Source organism: Anomaloglossus baeobatrachus, chromosome 1 (genome assembly GCF_048569485.1).
Source record: "Anomaloglossus baeobatrachus isolate aAnoBae1 chromosome 1, aAnoBae1.hap1, whole genome shotgun sequence".
NCBI classification, from domain to species: Eukaryota; Metazoa; Chordata; class Amphibia; order Anura; family Aromobatidae; genus Anomaloglossus; species Anomaloglossus baeobatrachus.
Genome location: NC_134353.1, coordinates 695,164,006 through 695,186,967, shown reverse-complemented (window position 1 = coordinate 695,186,967; position 22,962 = coordinate 695,164,006). Strand labels below are relative to the sequence as shown.

At 49.0% G+C, this 22,962-nt stretch overlaps 1 protein-coding gene across 1 annotated transcript in view; it reads left to right on the top strand.

Moving 5' to 3' along the window:
* Window positions 1-767: 767 nt before the first annotated feature.
* Window positions 768-22,962, top strand: part of SRSF9 (serine and arginine rich splicing factor 9) — a 39,894-nt gene continuing 17,699 nt past the window's right edge. Inside the window, exons 1-2 of the mRNA XM_075320518.1 lie at window positions 768-1,023; window positions 1,203-1,381. Of these exons, the coding sequence (XP_075176633.1) occupies window positions 827-1,023; window positions 1,203-1,381 (376 nt within the window). The 5' untranslated portion in view covers window positions 768-826. The remainder of the gene's footprint in view (window positions 1,024-1,202; window positions 1,382-22,962) is intronic.

Sequence of the window (22,962 nt, the reverse complement as noted above, 5' to 3'; positions counted from 1 at the left end):
TACTGCTCATCAATTGTTAAGTGTCGTCTTGGTTTTATTATGTCAAAATGTGAACAGCATGATGAGGAATGTTAGAATTGGTATTAATTGAACCCCAAAATTTATCGGGTGATTCATGGAGCAAACACCTATTGTGAATGGCGTATATGAGATAGCACGTGTGAGGCGACTTATATGAGAAGGCAGTAGAAGAGGACATCTATGGGAGGGCACATCTGAGGGGGTATGACAGAGACCTCTACAGCGATAAGCCCTCAGTATTTCTTGCCTAACATAGAGCTGCAGATTGGTGCCGCTGCACGCGTACACGACACAGTCGGCTTGTGACATACGTGTGTGTCGTGTGACATTACGCAGCAGCAGTCAGTGACGTAGTAAATAAAGGCATCTAGAAATTGCCTGTAAAGTGTTAAGCGCGTGGGCAGACTCCGCTGCTGGGAGATGAAGATTTCTATGGTCCTAAAAAGGGCCGGGCTTCCGGAGAGATGTGTGCGGCAGAATCCCAGTACAAGGCTGGCACTGCCCACCCCTGCACATAGCACTGGAGCTGGCACCTGCCATCGGGCAGAGTTCACACAGTGCCTCACAGAGAGTACACGCCAGCATCACGCCGCCATTTTCTCCATGGCTGTAGGTTTTATTACCCTCGGGTAAAGGAGAGCTGAGCCCTGGATTTGGGGCTCACTAGTCTCCGTGACCATTTCTGCACTGCGCGCTCCCGCTATGACGTTCCCTTTAAGGCTCGACCCCGCAGGCACTTCCGCTTCTAGGTACTTCCGGTGCTCTCCCGCCGTGCTCCGCGCGGCCGGTCACAGGAAGCGACAGGATGTCTGGCTGGGAGCGGGAGAGCGCACGGGGCTCTGGGGATGGGCGAATTTATGTGGGTAATTTACCGGCCGATGTACGGGAAAAGGAGCTGGAGGAGCTGTTCCATCGGTACGGGCGGATCCGTACCATCGAGCTGAAGAATCGCGGGGGGAGCGGCGCCGCACCGTTCGCGTTCATCAGCTTCCAGGATCCGCGGTGAGTGGCGCCCCCTGCTCCTCGGCGTGTTTCCCCGTGTAGGCGCGTACCGCGTGTGGCGGGAGGGGGCGGAGGCTTCCGGGTCCTAGGCCCGACTGCGGCTTTGTTAGGGGCCAGCGCCGTGTGCTCGGGCATGGCGGCCGGAGAGCGCGGCCATCATTGTTCTGTTCTTCTTCCAGGGATGCGGAGGACGCCGTGTTTGGACGCAACGGATACGAGTTCGGGTCTTCTCGGTTACGTGTGGAGTTTCCCCGCTCAAACCGGGGTTCGGGAGGGGCATTTGGAGGAGGAGGAGGAGGACCCCGCGGGAGGAATGGGCCCCCGTCTCGGCGATCCGAATACAGAGTGCTCGTCTCAGGTAACACGGGGGGGGGGGTATAGTCCCCGGTCACGTGGTGTCTCCTGCCCCTCAGCGGCCGCGCACATGGCGCCATAATCCGTCTAGTGGTCGGAGGTGGCTGGTAATGCTGGGAGCCGTGGCGTGGGGCAAGATGAGACGACCACCACCCACGGAACACGCCGAGCTATGGGATTGTATGAATGAATGTACTGTAAGGGGGTGTGTACATGTATGTGTGTATGAGGGGGGGGGTGTACATATATGTAAGTGTACTATAGGGGAGTGCATATATAGGTGTGAATATATGTAAGTGTACTATGGGGGGTGCATATATGTAAGTGTACTATGGGGGGGTGCATATATGTAAGTGTACTATTGGGGGATGCATATATGTAAGTACTATGGGGGGGTGCATATATAGGTGTGAATATATGTAAGTGTACTATGGGGGTGTGAATATATGTAAGTGTACTATGGGGGTGTGAATATATGTAAGTGTACTATGGGGGGGTGCATATATAGGTGTGAATATATGTAAGTGTACTATGGGGGTGTGAATATATGTAAGTGTACTATGGGGGGTGCATATATAGGTGTGAATATATGTAAGTGTACTATGGGGGGGTGCATATATGTAAGTACTATAGGGGAGTGCATATATAGGTGTGAATATATGTAAGTGTACTATGGGGGGGTGCATATATGTAAGTGTACTATGGGGGCTGCATATATGTAAGTGTACTATGGGGGGTGCATATATGTAAGTACTATGGGGGGGTGCATATATAGGTGTGAATATATGTAAGTGTACTATGGGGGGTGCATATATGTAAGTGTACTATGGGGGTGCATATATGTAAGTGTACTATGGGGGTGCATATATATGTAAGTGTACTATGGGGGGGTGCATATATGTAAGTGTACTATGGGGGGGTGCATATATGTAAGTGTACTATGGGGGGGTGCATATATGTAAGTGTACTATTGGGGGGTGCATATATGTAAGTACTATGGGGGGGTGCATATATAGGTGTGAATATATGTAAGTGTACTATGGGGGTCTGAATATATGTAAGTGTACTATGGGGGGTGCATATATAGGTGTGAATATATGTAAGTGTACTATTGGGGGGTGCATATATGTAAGTGTACTATGGGGGGGTGCATATATGTAAGTGTACTATGGGGGGGTGCATATATGTAAGTGTACTATGGGGGGTGCATATATGTAAGTGTACTATGGGGGGTGCATATATAGGTGTGAATATATGTAAATGTACTATGGGGGGGTGCATATATGTAAGTACTATGGGGGGTATAGACAAGAAAGAGATATACTGAGTTTTTGTTGGCCACACATAATAAACAGTTAAGGAGTGCAACTATATAATGCAAAATATATTTATTATAGATATGTATAACAAGAAGCACTTTCATTTTACATAAAAGATGGTAAAATACAGATAAGTAGATGGAGATAAAGAATCAGAGTAATCCCTAAGTAGGGCCTCAGCAGCAAGAAATAATATTAGGGTATAGCACATGTTCCCATACATATAGTATTTAGCAAACACTATTCATAAAGTCCCCACATAGGTACCCAAAACGAGTTCCAAGTGGGGAAAACAAAGAATCAGTCCTAAATAGAGGGATCAGGCTTACCCATAGATAGTATGCAAGTGTCACTTGCTGCAAGTAGAGGTCCTGTGGGAAAAGGAAACGCCCCGACGCGTTTCGCAAAGCTTCCTCGGGGGGCCGTGTGGTCCTGTGTGATGAGCCTAGCATTATATAGTCGCCCTAATCATAATCATAATTACCGCCGTTTTGGCGCCGCATGCGTAGTGACGAGGATCGCGACCCGCGCGTCACTTCCGGGTCTCCCCGGCGGAAGTGACATCCACAAAGGGGATTACACATCTCGCCGGATAGGAGCTCCTCAGTGCGCGTGAGATCGCGGGCCGCACTAGGCATGCGCGTGCACGTGCGGCCATCTTGGATATGGGCAAACTTAAGGGCAAGTATGAAAAGAGTGTTAAAGGCTTTAAATCATCACCCGTATTTACATCTTATATATAATTAGTCCCACTGGAATGTGATTAATGCCTAAAATACTAGAGGCAATGATTTAGACGGCCAAAATAGTATATGTATGCATGTGCATATACCGGGACATATAGTCATATATCACAGAATCCCATGCCCACATTTGCATAGTTCAAAGGAGATTATTTACGCAGGTATGTTAATGTAAGAGGGGCCACAAAGGGAAAACCCCTCACACACATACACCATATACGCATATATGTAAGTGTACTATGGGGGGGTGCATATATGTAAGTGTACTATGGGGGGGTGCATATATGTAAGTGTACTATGGGGGGTGCATATATGTAAGTGTACTATGGGGGGTGCATATATAGGTGTGAATATATGTAAATGTACTATGGGGGGGTGCATATATGTAAGTACTATGGGGGGGTGCATATATAGGTGTGAATATATGGAAGTGTACTATGGGGGGGTGCATATATGGAAGTGTACTATGGGGGTGCATATATGTAAGTACTATGGGGGGGTGCATATATAGGTGTGAATATATGTAAGTGTACTATTGGGGGGTGCATATATGTAAGTGTACTATGGGGGGGTGCATATATGTAAGTGTACTATGGGGGGTGCATATTTAGGTGTGAATATATGTAAGTGTACTATGGGGGGGTGCATATATAGGCGTGCATATATGTAAGTGTACTATGAGGGGGGTGCATATATAGGTGTGTGACGAAGTGTGCTATTAGGGGGGGCGGTGTTATCATGTAACTGTACTGAGAGGGGGTGTACATGTATGTAACTGTACTATGAGTGGGGGTGTACATATGTGTGCTATGAGAGGGGTGTGCATATGTGTATCAATGTGTTTTTATGAGAGGGGGGTGCATATATATGCATACTATATGGGGGATGTATGTATATTATTAGGGTTGTGCATATGTGAATATGTACTATGAGGGTGTACATATATATGCGTATGTGCATTGTTGTTATAAGGGGGTGTGTGCATATACATGTGTATGAATATGCAAGTCAGTGATGAGCCAGCATTCTCACCATAGCTAGTTACTCCATCGAGCCTCAAGCATCGGAGTTTGATAATGTTTGTTTCCCATTGACTTCCATTATACTCTGTACTCTAGTCGTGTTGGAGCACCCGATGCTCTATCGAGTAGCGAGCAGTATCGAACACTCTCACTTATCACTAGTAAGTGTGCTATGAGGTGGTGTGCATATGTGTATGAATATGTAAGTGTAGTATGAGAGGGGTGTGCATGTGTATCAATGTACATGTCCTGTGAGAGGGGTGTGGAGGTATGACATGCACATACCCTGTTTCACTGAAATAAGAATTATTCTTACCGATAATTCGCTTTCTAGGACCTTCCACGACAGCATAGGAGGTTGTCTCTCCACGCCCTAATTGGGACAGGAAGTTCAAGAGGTTTAAAAGGACCCTCCCACCTCCCATAGCCAGTGTCTTACAAAGAATCCATAGCATATGAGAAGTACTACACATTCAGGAATACATGAATACATAGGGGAGGGAATTACCTGCTGTCGTGGAAGGTCCTAGAAAGCGAATTATCGGTAAGAATAATTCTTATTTCTCTAGTCCCTTCCACGACAGCATAGGAGGAATACCAAAGAATTGATACCTAGGGGGGGACCACAGCCTGCAGGACTTTCCTGCCAAAGGCCAAATCCCTGTTGGAATCCAGATCCAGACGATAATGCTTCGTGAAGGTATGGAGCGAAGACCACGTAGCCGCCTTGCAGATCTGCTCAGGGGAGGCCCCTGCCCGTTCGGCCCAGGAGGCAGAGGTAGCCCTGGTGGAGTGCGCCGTGAATCCAGTAGGCGGAGAGAGATGCTGAGCGAGGTATGCATCTCTAATTGCTCGCACAATCCAGTTGGCGACTGTACTCTTAGCCACCTTCTTGCCCTTATTGCGGCCAAAGGGCTGGATGAACAGGTTAGAATCAAGGCGCCAAGAAGCAGTAACCTCTAGGTAGTGCAACACTATCCGACGGACATCCAAAGAATGAAACACTTCCTCACCCGGAGTCCGAGGATTCTGACAGAATGAAGGCAGGACGATGGACTGCGAACGGTGAAAATCCGAAACCACCTTGGGAAGGAAGGAAGGGTCCAGCTGAAAAACAATGCTGTCATCTCTGATGGTCAGATAAGGTTCCCTAACAGACAAAGCCTGAAGTTCGCCGACTCTGCGAGCAGATGTAATAGCCACAAGAAAAGCAGTCTTGTGAGAAAGGGAACGAATGTTACAAGAGCACAGAGGTTCAAACGGAGATTGAGATAGTCCTATAAGGACCACATTGAGATCCCAGCGAGGCGTCAGGACCCTCCGACGTGGACAGAGTCTACCAGCGGACACAAAGAACCGACGGATCCAACGATGATCTGCCAGAGCCGTGTCAAAGACTGCACTGAGTGCTGACACCTGAACTTTCAGGGAGCTGGGCCTAAGACCTAAGTCTAAACCACTTTGGAGAAAGTCCAGAATCTGCGCAATATTAGGCCGAAAAGGGTCAGGAGGCCGAGAACCACACCAGGAGGAAAATCTCTTCCAGATTTTGTTGTATATACTATTAGTCACAGGTTTACGGTTCTTCTGCAGCGTAGCCACAACTTTGTCAGAAAGCCCTTGAGCCTTCAGTGCCCGGGCCTCAGAAGCCAGGCAGCCAAGTTGAGTTTCTGAGGAGCCGGATGGAAAATCGGACCCTGTGACAGTAAGCTGGGGTCCGAACCTAAGAGGACTGGGCCGTCGATTCCTAGCGTCATGACCAAGCTGTACCAACTCCTCCGGGGCCACAGAGGGGCTACCAGTATAGTTGGGACCCCCTCGTCTCTGATCTTCCTCAGGGCCCGTGCGAGAAGAGGAAGAGGGGGGAACGCGTAAGCGAGGCGAAAGGACCAACTGTGGCAGAAAGCGTCTACCCCTAAAGCCTCGTCCCTTGGGTTCAGGGAGAAATATGTTGCGACCTTGCGATTCTCTGCTGAGGCAAAGAGGTCCACCTCTGGTGCACCCCACCTTGCCACTAGAGAGCAGAACACTGCCTGATCCAGGCTCCATTCCCCTGGATGAACATCCCGACGACTCAGGAAATCCGCCTGAAGATTGAGGGAGCCCTTCAGATGGACCGCAGAAAGGGAGAGCAGAGATTGTTCTGCCCATTGAAAGATTCGGGAGGATACCGACTTCAGGGCGCCTGAGCGTGTACTGCCCTGATGGCGGAGATATGCCACTGTTGTGACATTGTCTGAATATACCAGGACGTGAGAGTCCCGGACGAGGTCCTGAGCCGCAAGGAGGGCTTCCCTGACTGCCCTGAGCTCCCGGTAGTTGGAGGATTGGGAGCTGACGTAAGGACTCCAGACCCCTTGAAATGGGGAATTTGCCACCATTGCCCCCCATCCACGTAGGCTGGCATCTGTGGTCAGTGTAACCAGGGGTTTCTGAGTCCAGGCAACCCCCACCTGCAGGTTGGCGGGACTCAGTCACCAGAGAAGGGATGAGGAGACGGACTCCGAGAGGCGAAACCTTCTGTTTAGGGATGACGGGAGTCTGTCCCAGTGTGTCAGGATATGATCCTGGAGACACCGAGAATGGGCCTGAGCCCACCTGACCGAGGGGATGCAGGATGTCATGGAACCCAGGGCCGACATAGCCGCTCGAAGCGTTGGGCGAGCCTGCCTGCGGAGCTTCGAGATTTTGGATAACAGAGCTATCCTGTGGCCCTCTGGGAGAAAAGATGCCTGTCTGTCGGAGTCCAGCAGCACTCCGAGAAACTGCCGTGTGGAGGAGGGGGTTAACTGTGATTTTTTGAGATTGGGAATCCATCCCAGAGACCGAAGGATTCCCAAAGACCTCTCCACATGGCTCCGGAGGGTTGGAGCAGACGGAGCCATGAGAAGAAAGTCGTCCAGATACGGAACTAGACAGATACCCTGCAATCTTATGAAGGCGACCACCTCTGCCATGATCTTGGAAAAGATCCTTGGAGCTGAGGAGATCCCGAAGGGAAGTACATTGAATTGGAAATGAAGTACTTCTTCCCCGTGAAGCACCGCAAACCTGAGGTATTGTCTGTGTCCCGGATGGACGGGTACATGGAAGTAGGCATCTTTCAGATCGATAGAGGCCATCTGGTGGTGTAGACCTATCAGGGGAATAGCTGATCTCACCGACTCCATCTTGAACCGCCGGTACCTGACCTGACGGTTTAGACTTTTTAAATTGATAATTATACGGACGTCGCCGGATGGCTTCTTGACCAGGAAGAGACGGGAGTAGTGTCCTATCCCTTCTTCCCGACTCGGGACTGGGGAAACGACCCCCGAGTGCACTAACTCTAAAATCTTTGTGTACAACAGAGTCTGTGAACCCGGCGATGCCAGCGCAGTGACTCGGAGACCCGGAAGAGGGGGGGAAAGGAATTCTATGAGAAGACCGTCCGAGATGATCTTCAGAACCCATTGGCAAGAGGTTATGGACTGCCACTGGGTAAGAAACGCTGAGAGTCTTCCCCCCACCCGGGCCGAGTCACTGCTTGTCCTGCTGAGGACGTTGCTGATGTGGAGGGATGAGGATGTTTCTCCCTCTACCTTTGGGATAGCTCCACCTGCCTGCCTTCCCTTTCCCTCTGGGCTGGGAGGCCTGAGGCATCGAGGGACGAAAGGACCGCTTCCTGGTAGGTCTAGGATCGGGCAAGGCCTTACGATCAGTCGCCTTGTCCAGGATATCATCCAGGGCAGGTCCAAACACCAAATCCCCTTTAAAAGGAAGGGAACAAAGCCTCATTTTAGAGGTGGAGTCTCCACTCCAGGCCTTAAGCCAGAGGGCACGTCGGGCAGAGTTAGAAAGCACCGAGGTCCTGGCTGCCAGGCGGACAGATTCCACCGAGGTATCTGCCAGAAAACAGGTAGCCTTCCTAAGCAAGGGAAGGGATTCCAGTAATTCCTCCCTAGGGGTCCCTTGGGAAATATGAGCCTCCAACTGGTCCAACCACCTAATTAGGGACCTGGATACGCAGGTGGAGGCAATGTTGGCTTGAATAGAGGAAGACGATGCCTCCCAGGACCGCTTCATCAGGCCCTCTACCTTCCTATCCATTTGATCCTTCAGCTGGGAAGTATCCTCAAAGGGAAGAGCCGTTTGCTTAGCTACCCTAGCCACCTGAACGTCTACTCTTGGGATCTCCCAATGTAGTCCCGAAGGTTCCAGAGGAAACCGGCGTCTAAGGTCACTCCGTACCCGCCTCTCAGGACATTCCCATTCCTGAGAAACAATATCCAATATATTGGCATGAACTGGGAATCCCAACTGTTTGACTGACTTCAGGCCAGCAAACATTTCGTCCTGGATTGAAGGAAGAGACTGCACTTCCTCTAAACCCATAGTGCTCCGAACTGCCTCAATAAGATCCCCCAACTCTTCTGAGTGAAAAAGAAAGGACTGGTCAGACCCCCCAGATGGAAATCCTTCATCAGGACCCTCAGAGGTGGAATCAGCGTCCTCCTGATCAGAAGGGGTCGACTGGAGTCTCCTCTTTTTTGGAGGAGAGGGTCCAGTAGCAGGGCCAGGAGCAGGGCCAGGAGCAGGGCCAGGAGCAGGGCCAGGAGCAGGGCCAGGAGCAGGGCCAGGAACAGGGCCAGGCACAGGGCCAGGAACAGGGCCAGGCACAGGGAGAGAAGCCAGTGAGGCCCTAATCTCCTGTTTCATCATGGACCGCAACTCATCTATCAGAGATGGTTGTTCGGCCCTAATAACCTGGTCCGTACATTGCTGGCAAAGCTTTTTATCCCATACTGCAGGGAGCTTCTTTATACAGATGGGACATTTTTTAATTTTGTCCACTCTGTCAGGTCTATCAGGCTTATCGGACTTGTCAGTTTTTTCTGACTTCTCAGGCTTCTCTGATTTCTCATTTCTGTCAGTTTTCTTGGTGGCCTTGTCCTCCTAGAAAACACAGAGCAGAGAGCCATATCACTGATGAGACCTATGTCCGAGGGACCAGTCCCCTCCATACTCACAGTAGCAGGGGGCACACTGGGTTCTGCAGAGGCAGCTGCAGCGGAAGACATGACAGGGAGCACGGTCTTACCATGATCTGATGTCTTCGTGGCAGCCCTTATGGACAAGGGCCTGCCTCCCCAGTGACGGTGCACGTTTCCCCGCCTCCCGCATCCGGTCCTGGGCAGGTCGAGTCGCAGTCGGCGTGCCTCCACGCTGCCTCCGCAAACCGGAAGCGCTCGACCGGAAGTCCGCAAGACCAGAAGTCCCGCCTCCGGGAGCACTTCCGGATCGCTCCGGCAGCGTGCATGCGGGAGGCGGCCGGCGGCTCAGGGAGGACGCCGGCCGGGGAGCTCAACAGCCTGCATCACCCCTCAGGAGGATCCGGAAGGCTGGAGCAGCGGTCCCCCACAGCGTGAGGGAACAGCAAGGGAGGAGCGGTGAAGGCCCGACCGATGCCGTCCGGCTGAAGGTAATAGGGGGGAAAAAAAAAAAAATATACTGCAGTTCGCCGGCCACCACAGCATAGGAGAAAAAACAAAACCTCTCCATGCCCCATGGGGACAGGAAAGACACTGGCTATGGGAGGTGGGAGGGTCCTTTTAAACCTCTTGAACTTCCTGTCCCAATTAGGGCGTGGAGAGACAACCTCCTATGCTGTCGTGGAAGGGACTAGAGAAAATAAGCCCTAGTAGAATTTTTGGTTCTCTTTTGTTTTTTTTTTTTTTTTTTTGTGTGCTCAAAATATAAGCCCTACGCCAAAAATAAACACCAGTTGCAGCCCCATAAGGAACTGTCCAGGCAGCTAAAAAATAAATACAGCAGGACTCTTCTTCAAAGAAAGCAGATCCCCCTCACAACCCCCCCCAAAAAAAAAACCCCTCAGATCTGTCATTCCATCAGCATTTCACAGCAGCTCTCAAACAAATCGGGTACCAGTGATACTGCTTTGTCACCAGGGGGAGCTAACCGCTGTAGAATGCAGGGGGACCTGACAAATGGAGATTTGTATGTGAGAGCCTTTTCACTTGCCAAATCTAATTGTTTCCGGTCTGGTAAGTGCGATTCCTCTAGGGGGTGTCTGCCTTTTTGGGGGGGTAAACCGAGCAGTACATATAGAATAATAAATTTAAGCGGGTAATTTAAGCCTTTGTAAATATTGTATGTACCCACCACTAGAGGACTGGTCCTGCACCATGAGTCGCAGATCAGATAAAATGTGCATCTGAACCAGTAATAGGATTAATACAAAATGTGGATGTTCCAGAATGTGGGGACACTATTATATTTAAATAAATGTTGGGTTTTTGTTTTTGTTTTTTTTTCTGTTCAAGAATAAATGTGTGGATTGTTGGACATTGAAAAATATGACATCCCCTGAAAATAAGTCCTAGTACATCTTTTGGAGAAAAAATAATACGACTCTCTTATTTTCGGGGATATACAGTGTAGTATGAGAGGGGTGTGTATGAATGTATACTGACATGGGGGGGGGGGGTGTTAATATATTTGTATATGATTTATGGGGGAGTGTCTGTCTCGCTCTGTTTCCAATAGTGCTGAAGTACAGAGTCTACCCACATGCGCACTGAAGCCAGTCGCTGGCCTGTGTTTGACTGCAGTGTTCTTGTGTGTGAACAGACGTAATTGTGGCAAGTGGAGACCCTTCAGGGCCCTCGGAGCTGTGCCGGATGTAATATTTTTAGTAAAGTTGTGGGCAGCCTATGACTTCTACGTATCCATGCTCCCAGTAGCCAATATAACACAAATAACGGTAGGAGCCCTGAAGGAATACAGCCCACTGTTATAGGTGTGGTGTATTATTGGGATGTGCGCTGCTCGGAGAGGTGATTCAGGCTGCGCCTATCCACGTGAATGCCTCATATTCCTGAGTCTTCTGTGCTATGCCACGGTTCCCATTAGGCAAAAAGCAATTAATTTTCTGCACCTTTAGGCTACAAGGAATAATATACTGCCCTTAAAGGGACTCTGTCAGCACATAATGTTGAAACCAAGTACAGGCTCTTATTAGAGGGAAAGGGTTGCATTCTTTGTAGTAAACAAAAAAGTATAGAAAATGAAAACAAATGTTTTGGGTTTTTTTTCTAATAGAAGTCTTGAATTCTTTAAATAGAGTGCTGTATTTAAGGAATACTTGTCCTGGAAATGGTTTCCAGGTGTGGGTGGAGGTCTTGGGATCCATCCTGACCGAGACCACTGTCACACACATACCTCCCAGAGCGTATTCACTCAAAATAGGGCACAAACAGTCTGGGCATAGCCTAAACGGCAAATTACTACTTTGCCTGCATAGCTTGTTTTATTTATTTATTTTTTTCTGACCAATTCTCGTTAAAGCTAATCTTCTCAACAGAAATTGGCTATTGTTTAAATCGGGTTACTTTAAATGGGACGCTGTGGAGTCTGTAAACCAAACCTCTGACTCCTCAATTTCCCTGACTACGAATCAGACTCCCTCATAAATAACTTATGTTTGTGATAAAATTTACTGTAGTAAAATGGTATCATGGAGCTGAAGTGCAGCACAGATTCATCTCAACTAAAAGCCCAGATTCTTTGATCAGGAATAGAACAGATATTTCTAGGACATTTCATAACTTTCCGAAGTTCTTATGAAAAAATATTCATCACATAATGAATTGAACCACTGTACCCAATTTATTATATACAGTTGAAACCAGAAGTTTCCATTCACTCTTTATAAAGACACATATGCAGTTCTTCTCACTATCTGACATGAAATCAGAATAAACCTTTCCTGTTTTCGGTTAATTAGGAACCAAAATTATTTATATTTGCCAAATGCCAGAATAATGAGAGAGGGAGAACATTTTAAGGCATTTTTATTACTTTCTGCAAAGTCAAAAGTTTACATACACTAAGAGTACTATGCCTTTAAACATAATGGGACAGCCCATATGTCATGCCTATGGAAGCATCTGATGGGTTTATTGGCAACATCTGATTTAATTAGCGTCACACCTGTGAATGTATTTTAATGCACACCTGAAACACACTGATTCTTGGTGTAGCATCATGGGAAAGTCATGAGATTTCAGCCAAGATCTCAGGAAGAGAATTGTGGACTTGCACAAGTCTGGTTCATCCTTGGGTATAATTTCCAGATACCTGAAGGTGCCTCATTCATCTGTACAAACAATTATATGCCAGTACAAACAAGATGGGAATGTCCAGCCATCATACCTCTCAGCAAGGAGACTGGTTCTGTGTACAAGAGATGAACATGCTTTGGTCAGACATGTGCATATCAACCAAAGAACAAAAGCAAAAGATCTTGTGAAGATGCTGGCGGAAGCTGGTAAGATTGTGTCATTATCCTTAGTGAAATGAGTTCTGTATCAACATGAGCTGAAAGGCCGCTCTGCCCGTAAGAAGCCATTACTCCAAAAGAAACATAAAAAAATCCAAATTAATCTTTGCAAATGAACATCGGAACAAACACCTTAATTTTTTGAGACATGTCCTGTAGTCTGATGAAACTAAAATTGAACTGTTTGACCATCGTTACATTTGGATGAAAATGGGAGAACCTTTGAAGTGTAAGAACTCCATCCCAACTGTGAAACACAGGGGTGGCAGCATCATGTTGGGGGTTTTTTTATGCCGCAGGACAGACTGGTACACTTAACAAAATTGATGGCATCATGAAGAAAGATTGTTGTAATACTGAAGCAACGTCTCAAGACATCAGCCAGAAACTTAAAGCTTGGGCGGGAATGGGTTTTCTTCAGCGCTCTATTGGGAGACCCAGACGATTGGGGTATAGCTACTGCCCTCTGGAGGCCACACAAAGCACTACATTAAAAGTGCAAGGCCCCTCCTCCTCTGGCTATACCCCCCCGTGGTATCACGGGTACTCCAGTTTTAGCTTTGTGTGCGAAGGAGGTCAGACATTCCATGCATAGCTCCACAGATTTTAGTCAGCAGTAGCTGCTGACTAGTTCGGATGGAAGAAAAGAGGACACATATAGTGTCCCCAGCATGCTCCCTTCTCACCCCTGGATGGTGTTGTAAGGTTGAGGTACCTATTGCTGGTACAGGGCTGGAGCCTGACATGCTGTTTTCCTTCCACATCCCCTTGGGGGCTCTGTGGAAGTGGGATCCTGCCGGCCTCAAAGCTCTGACGCCGGGCTCCATCCACAGACCCATTAGAACCTGATGGATACGGAGCAGGAGTACCATCAGGGACCGGGCCCTGCATCATACAGGTACTCTGTGTCCCCGGCAGGCACAGACACACTCCGGGCTGGCTGGGTGTTGTAGTGCGCCGGGGACCGTACACTGAGCTGGTGTTCCTACAGTTATCTGGGGGACTTTGTGTTCTGGGAACGCAGCGCCGACCCTCACTGGACCGGGCGGCGCTGCTGTGACTTGTGGTGCGCCGGGGATACGCCGACCGCGCTTTTACGGCGGCGGCGTTTATAACTCTAGTCCCCGGCTTTTGGGCCTAGGACGCCGGCAGCTCCGATCGTTCCCGCCCCCACCCTGTCAATCAGGGTAGGGGAGAGACGCTGTTTCACGGCAGCGAGGAGGGCTGGAGCCTGATTTACATGCTCCAGCCCTCACACTAGGCACAGAGGGAAGCAGGCTTCCCGCTCTTGGTCAGGAACGCCCAGGGCCCGCCCCCCTTCTTCTCTCAGGACGCCGGCAGCCATTACATGCATGTCTGGCTGGAGGAAGGACGCAAGGCTCTGGGAGACCTAGACTGAGGGGCTTTGGAAGACCACACACCCGCTCTTAAGCGGGCGGTAAGCGGCTTTTCAGCTGGCCCCTCTAGTGCCTCAGTGTATGTTAGTGTATTGTGTCACTGGACATAGATATTTATTGATTTCTTGCACTGTGAGGTCGCTTCCTGGCTGAATACCCCAGATCGCTCTGAGGAGGCAGCAACATGTCATCCACAAGACGCAAAGCTGCCAAGGCTAGGGCTGTGTGCACTGCGTGTGCTGCATGTGGGGCTGCTCTACCAGCAGGCTCCAAGGACCCCCATTGTGTGCAATGCTCAGATCCGGTGCTGCTTCGCCAGCCGGAGTCAGGAGAGATAGTGACCCAGGCTGAGACGCCTGTAAGTCCTGCCCCGGTGTCGGGGACAGACTTTGCAGTTTTTGCGGTTAATATGTCTGTGACTATGGCAAAAATCCTGGAAACTTTGCAATCCATGCCTGGGGCTCAGTCTATGGACACGGCGAGGTCTATGTCCTCTAATCCTCCGCAGTTGGATTTAATCCAGACTGCAAGGGGGTCCCCGGCTTCTCAGGATGAGTATAATGACTCAGATGATTGCCCCAGCCACCCCAAGCGGGCTCGCTGGGAAAGACCCTCAACGTCATCACACTGCTCAGGGTCTCAGCGCAATCAGTCTCCCTGTGATGTGTCTGAAGAGAGTGATCAGGAGTCTAATCCTGGAACCCCTCTCAATCTGGATACCCCGGATGGGGACGCCATGGTAAACGATCTTATCTCAGCCATCAATAGGCTGTTAGATATTTCTCCCCCAGCCCCTTCAGCAGAAGAGGCAGCGGCAGAGCAGGAGAAATTTCGTTTCCTCTATCCCAAGCGTAAATTAAGTGCTCTGTTGGATCACTCTGACTTCAGAGAATCAATCCAGAAACACGACGCTCATCCAGAAAAGCGTTTCTCTAAACGTTCTAAGGATACACGTTATCCTTTCCCCCCTGATGTGGTCAAGCGCTGGACCCAGTGTCCAAAGGTGGACCCCCCGATTTCCAAGCTTGCAGCTAGATCCATAGTTGCAGTGGAGGATGGCGCTTCACTTAAGGATGCCAATGACAGACAGATGGACCTTTGGTTAAAATCTGTCTATGAAGCTATCGGCGCGTCGTTTGCTCCAGCATTCGCAGCCGTATGGGCACTCCAAGCTATTTCAGCTGGTTTAGCAAAAGTGGATGCTATCTTACATCCAGCGGTGCCGCAAGTGGCGTCCCTTACCTCGCAGATGTCCGCGTTTGCGTCTTACGCTATCAATGCGGTCCTAGAATCTACCAGCCGCACCTCAATGGCGTCTGCCAATTCGGTAGTTTTGCGCAGAGCATTGTGGTTAAAGGACTGGAAAGCAGATGCTGGTTCCAAAAAATGTTTAACCAGCTTGCCTTTATCTAGAGATAGACTGTTTGGCGAGCCATTGGCTGACATCATTAAACAGTCCAAGGGTAAAGACTCCTCTTTACCCCAGCCCAGATCAAGCAAACCTCAGCAGAGAAAGTGGCAGCAGAAGTTTCAGTCCTTTCGAGGTTCGGGCAAAACACAATTCTCCTCGTCCAAAGGGACTCAGAGGACGCAAAGAAACTCAGATTCCTGGCGGGCTCATTCACGCCCCAAGAAAGCAAATGGAGGAACCGCTTCCAAAGCGGCTACCTCATGACTTCCAGTCCCCTCCCTCCGCATTTCCGGTCGGGGGCAGGCTCTCCCGCTTTTACGACACTTGGATGTCACAGGTCAAAGACCGGTGGGTGACAGACATTTTGTCGCGCGGGTACAGAATCGAGTTCAGCTCTCGTCCTCCAGCTCGGTTCTTCAGAACCTCCCCACATCCAGACCGTGTAGATGTCCTGCGGCAGGCGGTGGACTCCCTAAGAGCGGAAGGAGTAGTGGTTCCTGTACCATCTCAGGAACAAGGGAGAGGGTTTTACTCCAATCTCTTTGTGGTGCCAAAAAAGGACGGCTCGTTCCGTCCTGTTCTGGACCTAAAACTGCTCAACAAACATGTGCACGCCAGACGGTTCCGGATGGAAACCCTCCGTTCTGTCATTGCCTCAATGTCTCAAGGAGACTTCCTTGCCTCAATAGACATCAAAGATGCTTATCTCCACGTGCCAATTGCTACAGAACATCAACGTTTTCTACGTTTTGTGATAGGAGACGACCATCTTCAGTTCGCAGCTCTGCCATTCGGTCTGGCGACAGCCCCCCGGGTCTTCACCAAGGTCATGGCGGCGGTGGTAGCAGTCTTGCACTCTCAGGGACACTCAGTGATCCCTTACCTAGACGATCTACTTGTCAAGGCACCCTCTCAAGAGGCATGCCAACTCAGTCTACAGGCTACGCTGGAGACTCTCCAGACTTTTGGATGGATCATCAACTTTCCAAAGTCAAATCTGTCACCGACACAGTCACTAACGTATCTTGGCATGGAGTTCCATACTCTAGCAGCGAGAGTGAAGCTTCCGCTAAACAAGCAGCGGTCCATACAGACAGGGGTGCAATCTCTCCTTCAGGGCCAGTCGCACCCCTTACGGCGCCTCATGCACTTCCTAGGGAAGATGGTGGCAGCCATGGAAGCAGTTCCCTTTGCGCAGTTTCATCTGCGTCCACTTCAATGGGACATTCTCCGCCAATGGGACGGGAAGACGACTTCCCTAGACAGGAAAGTCTCTCTTTCCCAGACGGCCAAGGACTCTCTACAATGGTGGCTCCTTCCCACCTCATTGTCTCAGGGAAGATCCTTCCTGCCCCCATCCTGGGCAGTGGTCACGACAGATGCGAGTCTGTCGGGGTGGGGAGCAGTGTTTCTACACCACAGGGCTCAGGGGACGTGGACTCCGCAAGAGTCCACCCTTCAGATCAATGTTCTGGAAATCAGGGCAGTGTATCTTGCCCTACTAGCCTTTCAACAGTGGCTGGAAGGAAAGCAGATCCGAATCCAGTCGGACAACTCCACAGCGGTGGCATACATCAACCACCAAGGAGGGACGCGCAGCCGGCAAGCCTTTCATGAAGTCCGGCGCATTCTGAATTGGGTGGAGGACACAGCATCCACCATCTCCGCGGTTCACATCCCAGGCGTAGAAAACTGGGAAGCAGACTTCCTCAGTCGCCAGGGTATGGACGCAGGGGAATGGTCCCTTCACCCGGACGTGTTTCAGGAAATCTGTCGCCGCTGGGGGGTGCCGGACGTCGACCTAATGGCGTCTCGGCACAACAACAAGGTCCCGGCATTCATGGCGCGGTCGCGCGATCAAAGAGCTCTGGCGGCAGACGCCTTGGTGCAAGATTGGTCGCAGTTCCGCGTCCCATATGTATTCCCGCCTCTGGCACTCTTGCCCAGAGTACTACGCAAGATCAGATCCGATTGCAGCCGCATCATACTCGTCGCCCCAGACTGGCCGAGGAGATCGTGGTATCCGGATCTGTGGCATCTCACGGTCGGCCGACCGTGGTTACTTCCAGACCGTCCAGACCTGCTGTCTCAAGGGCCGTTTTTCCATCAGAATTCTGCGGCCCTGAACCTGACTGTGTGGCCATTGAGTCCTGGATCCTATCGTTAACAGGCTTATCCCAGGGAGTGGTAGCCACAATGAGACAAGCTAGGAAGTCAACTTCTGCTAAGATCTACCACAGAACGTGGAAGATTTTCTTAACCTGGTGCTCTGCTCAGGGAGTGTCTCCCTGGCCATTTGCATTGCCCACTTTTCTGTCTTTCCTGCAATCAGGGTTGGAAAAGGGCTTGTCGCTCAGCTCCCTTAAAGGGCAAGTCTCGGCACTATCCGTGTTTTTTCAGAAGCGTCTAGCACGTCTTCCTAAGGTGCGCACGTTCCTGCAGGGGGTCTGTCATATTGTGCCCCCGTACAAGCGGCCGTTGGATCCATGGGATCTGAACAGAGTACTAGTGGCTCTCCAGAAACCGCCTTTCGAGCCTCTCAAAGAAGTTTCTTTTTCTCGCCTGTCACAGAAAGTGGCGTTTCTTGTTGCGATCACATCGCTTCGGCGAGTGTCTGAGCTGGCAGCTCTGTCATCCAAGGCTCCCTTCTTGGTGTTCCACCAGGACAAGGTAGTGCTGCGCCCCATTCCGGAGTTTCTCCCTAAGGTCGTATCCTCGTTTCATCTTAATCAGGATATATCCTTGCCTTCCTTTTATCCTCATCCGGTTCACCGGTATGAAAAGGACTTGCGTTTGCTAGATCTGGTGAGAGCAATCAGGATCTACATTTCCCGCACGGCGCCCATGCGCCGTTCCGATGCACTTTTTGTCCTTGTCGCCGGTCCGCGCAAGGGGTTGCAGGCTTCTAAAGCCACCTTGGCTCGATGGATCAAAGAACCAATTATAGAGGCCTACCGTTCTGCTGGGCTTCCGGTTCCTTCAGGGCTAAAAGCCCACTCAACCAGAGCCGTGGGTGCGTCCTGGGCATTACGGCACCAGGCTTCGGCTCAACAGGTGTGTCAGGCAGCTACCTGGTCGAGTCTGCACACTTTCACCAAGCATTATCAGGTGCATACCTATGCTTCGGCGGATGCCAGCTTAGGTAGAAGAGTCCTGCAGGCGGCAGTGACATCCCCGTAGGGGGGGGCTGTTTTGCAGCTCTAACATGAGGTATTTCTTTACCCACCCAGGGACAGCTTTTGGACGTCCCAATCGTCTGGGTCTCCCAATAGAGCGCTGAAGAAGAAGGGAATTTTGTTACTTACCGTAAATTCCTTTTCTTCTAGCTCTTATTGGGAGACCCAGCACCCGCCCTGTTGTCCTTCGGGATTGTTTTTGCTGTTTGCGGGTACACATGTTGTTCATGTTGAACGGTTTTTCAGTTCTCCGATGTTACTCGGAGTTAATTTGTTTAAACCAGTTGTTGGCTTCCTCCTTCTTGCTTTGGCACTAAAACTGGAGTACCCGTGATACCACGGGGGGGTATAGCCAGAGGAGGAGGGGCCTTGCACTTTTAATGTAGTGCTTTGTGTGGCCTCCAGAGGGCAGTAGCTATACCCCAATCGTCTGGGTCTCCCAATAAGAGCTAGAAGAAAAGGAATTTACGGTAAGTAACAAAATTCCCTTCTTCCAAATGGTCAGTGACCAGAAGCATACTGCCAAACATCCATGGATGCAAGGTGGTTTAAGGATAACAGTCAATGTTTTGGAGTGGCCATCACAAAGCCTGTCAATCCTACTGAAAATATATGGGCGAAGCTGTTTAAGGCTGGAGCGAGCAACGCAACTGGGACCGGGTATGCGACAGAGCAGTAAGGGACGTCAGGCCAAGGAACAATCCACCAAAGGGCTTTATTGGAACCACGAAGATAAAGCCCCAAACATGAATATAAATCCTTAAAGTCTGCAAGGAGTCCACAACAAAACCGATCCGGGGGCGCCTCCCGGTATTCCAACACCAGGATAAATATGGCAGTGGTCCTTATGAGTTCTTTGAGTCCAACAGGGTGAACAACAAAACACAATCCCATGTGGTCACTGATCTCCAATCTGTAAAAGTCCATACACAGGCACTAGAATCTAGCCTCCGCTATAAATCCTAGTGCTTCTCCAGCCGAGATCCAACTAACTGACTAACATGGGTCTCATTGTTCTTCTCTCCTGGGATCAGCCCCTTAGGTGGGCAGAAGGGGACACTTTTTCTGGACATTTGATACTTGTAGCTCCTAGTTATAAAGAAGTTTCTAGAACCGTCTCCAGGGATGGTGTATTAGGGAAGCCCCCTGCAGAGGAGAACAAAGACAGCCAAACAACCTGCATGACTGACCCTATATGGCATAGAGAACATGAATACAGGCTGGGGGTTGGGGAGGGACACATTGTCACAGCAACCTACAAACATTGCTCAGTTACCCAGTTCTGTCAGGAGGAATGGGCCCAAATTCCTACTAACTATTGTGAGATGCTTGTGGAAGGACATCCAAAATGTTTGACCCAAATCATACAGTGTAAGGGCAATGGTACCGAATACTAATGACGTATGTAAACTTTTGACTTTGCAGAAAGTAATAAAAATGCCTTAAAACATTCCTCTCGGGCCTGAATTTTAGAAGACTGTCCATTTTATACCGAATCCTACTTCACAGCCCTGCTGTGTACTTGACAAACTTTGCATGAATCAATTGTGCAAGCGAATGTAAAAAAAAAACTTGGCAAAGTTTTCCCTAGATTTTAGTCACTACGTGCATGCACTTACTATACACCCTGGAAAAAATGCACATATGTGCCTTGTTCAAGATAAGATCGGCTTCCAGCACATTGAGTTATTGGGTTTACACCTATTATGCAGAGGAGGAGTAAAGAAAATTGTATTGAGCTTTCTAACAAGTCTTTTATTTCTCTCCAGAGCCCAGTACTACTGTATGTCTTTTATGCTGCTACCTAAGGAATGAAGACTAGGAATCGATCTATGTTCTAAGCTGTGTATAAGAGACCACAGAGCAGCTAGTCCCCCCCCCCCCCCCTCTCCCCCAACCAACTTGTAAATAAGGGATTTGATTCTTTCGTTATCCATACCGGAGAAATACACTTGGCACACTGACACTGGGTTTACATATACGTGTTTTATACGCATGTGTGAAGGGGGCGTTAGGATACACAAGAGCACTTAGCTGGGCTTTCCTATGTATGTGCGGGGTGATTCGGGAATGATGGCTATTAGCCAATTGATATGCAGAACATTTGTTTGACTGACAGCTGTCTATTGTGCATTAAGGGGGGTGGGGGGTGCTGATAGCCACTACAGTTCTGCAGGAAAAGCTATAAGCTGTCTACAGCAGTGAATACTGCTCTCTGGGATTTTTAGCTTTTTGGTGCAAGTTGTCTTCAGTTTGCTTTCAAAGGGTTTAACCCATCAGGAAAACATTTGCTGTATTAACACATGTTTGAGACTGCCCTCTCTTGGTCAAAATGGAGACCCACTACAAAAAATTTCAAATTGTAAGACTTGGCCAGTAATACATTCTCCCATGCAATTCAGTAGGTACTAGGTAATACCCCATAATTGGACTAAATAAAGCTTGTTCAGCCTTCGGCTCTCCTACTCTTCTCTTCCTTATATACACATACACTGGCTGATTATTGTGAACGAATATTTCTCGTTTCTCGATAATTACGTAAATGGGCTTCCTATTAAATGACAAAAGTGCAAACCCACACATTCATTGGATGAAATGACTTTTCAGCTTTATTAAATATTATTCTCTGCAGCACATCGTCCTGTTTAAAGGGAATCTGTCCAATAATGTTATCCTGCAGATATAGGGTTAATAGCATCATGAAGGAGCATGGCCGCATAAATGCAGCACCTTGCAGAAAATGAACTTTATTTCTTCTGAGTTGCAGCCTTTCAGATATGTGTGCGCCCTTATAGCAACTAGTCACTGCTCATAGCACAAAGCTGCAGTTGTAGCTATGCCCCCCTGGCACTGACTGACAGATGGTTATACAGTGTGTCAGTAAAGAGCCGGCTATCAGTCTGTCGGGGCATGGTTACAGCTGATGCACTCTGTTATGAACAGTGACGAACTTATCCAGGCATTTTTGCATGCACTGAAAGCTAGCGGTTCTTGGGAAGAATTAAGTTAACCTTTTCCTATCCAATACAATTCCCTGTTTCGCCCATTGAAAACCTATTATAGGTCGTCATCAATTATATTTATTCCAGAGTTGGGTAGTGAAAACGGAATCTGCTCAAACCCATTGGTAGAAGACTACATTCGTTGCCACCCATCTGCGTCGACCTCCATATCCTCGTCATCTTCGTCGCTGACATCTGTAGAAAAAAACGCTTTCAACATCACTCAGTTCCGACTCTACAACTTCACTTCCATCGTCCGAATCGCTCTCACGATTACTACTTTCACTAGTATTGGTTACACGCTGCCTTCGTCCAGATTCACGCACCTTCGTTTCGCTATCTTAGCCATTTTCACTTGTTTTACAAGTAGAAAATGAAACTGGGTTGGGTCAAAGGTCGTCAAGAACAAATGCAACCAGCGGCTGCCAAAAATATCACTATGCGCGAAGTCCTGCCTGCTATGCTTAGAAAGGGGACACTCAGTGGCCCGTTACCAGGGACTTAGGGCAGTAAAATTAGTATGAAATATTGATGTCCTCTGCCAAGGGACAAAGGAGCTTAACAGATCATTTTTAATGTTTTTTTTTTTCCTTCCCATAAAATTGTTTTAGTGGCTCCTATTATTGATTTACGCAAAGTTGTTGAAAGTATAGTGCACATTTGAGCACATGTAAAGTTACACTTGCTCTGTTCTCGAAGTTCCTTCTAGAAAGCAAGGATAAAGCCCCGCATACACCTTAGCCGCTTGACAGAACATTGGACTGCCATCTGTTATCTCCCATACACATGAGCACTTCTGCCGAGTGCTCCTGTGGGGTGTATATATATTAGAGAATCTCTGCCAGACATCTCTGGTGGAGTCTCTTAGGGAGAACAAAAGGATCTGCAGTCAAAAATCGAACCCCCCCCCCCCCCCCCCCCCGGATCCTACTCCAACAATCCTGGGCCCTATGGGCTGTCTAGCATCCGGTTCATCTATCTTCATTCAAGGATAAGCTCCCGGACTGTTTTTCTGTTAACTCCTTCTAATACACAAAAGCTGTAGAAGCCATGTTTTAACACTAGAATTACTGGACTCGTGACACCTATAGAAATACATGGTGCAAAGTAGTCAAAATGACTACCTCAGTAGTTCTAGTGTTAATACAACCCTATTAAAAATGCTTTTCCAGCC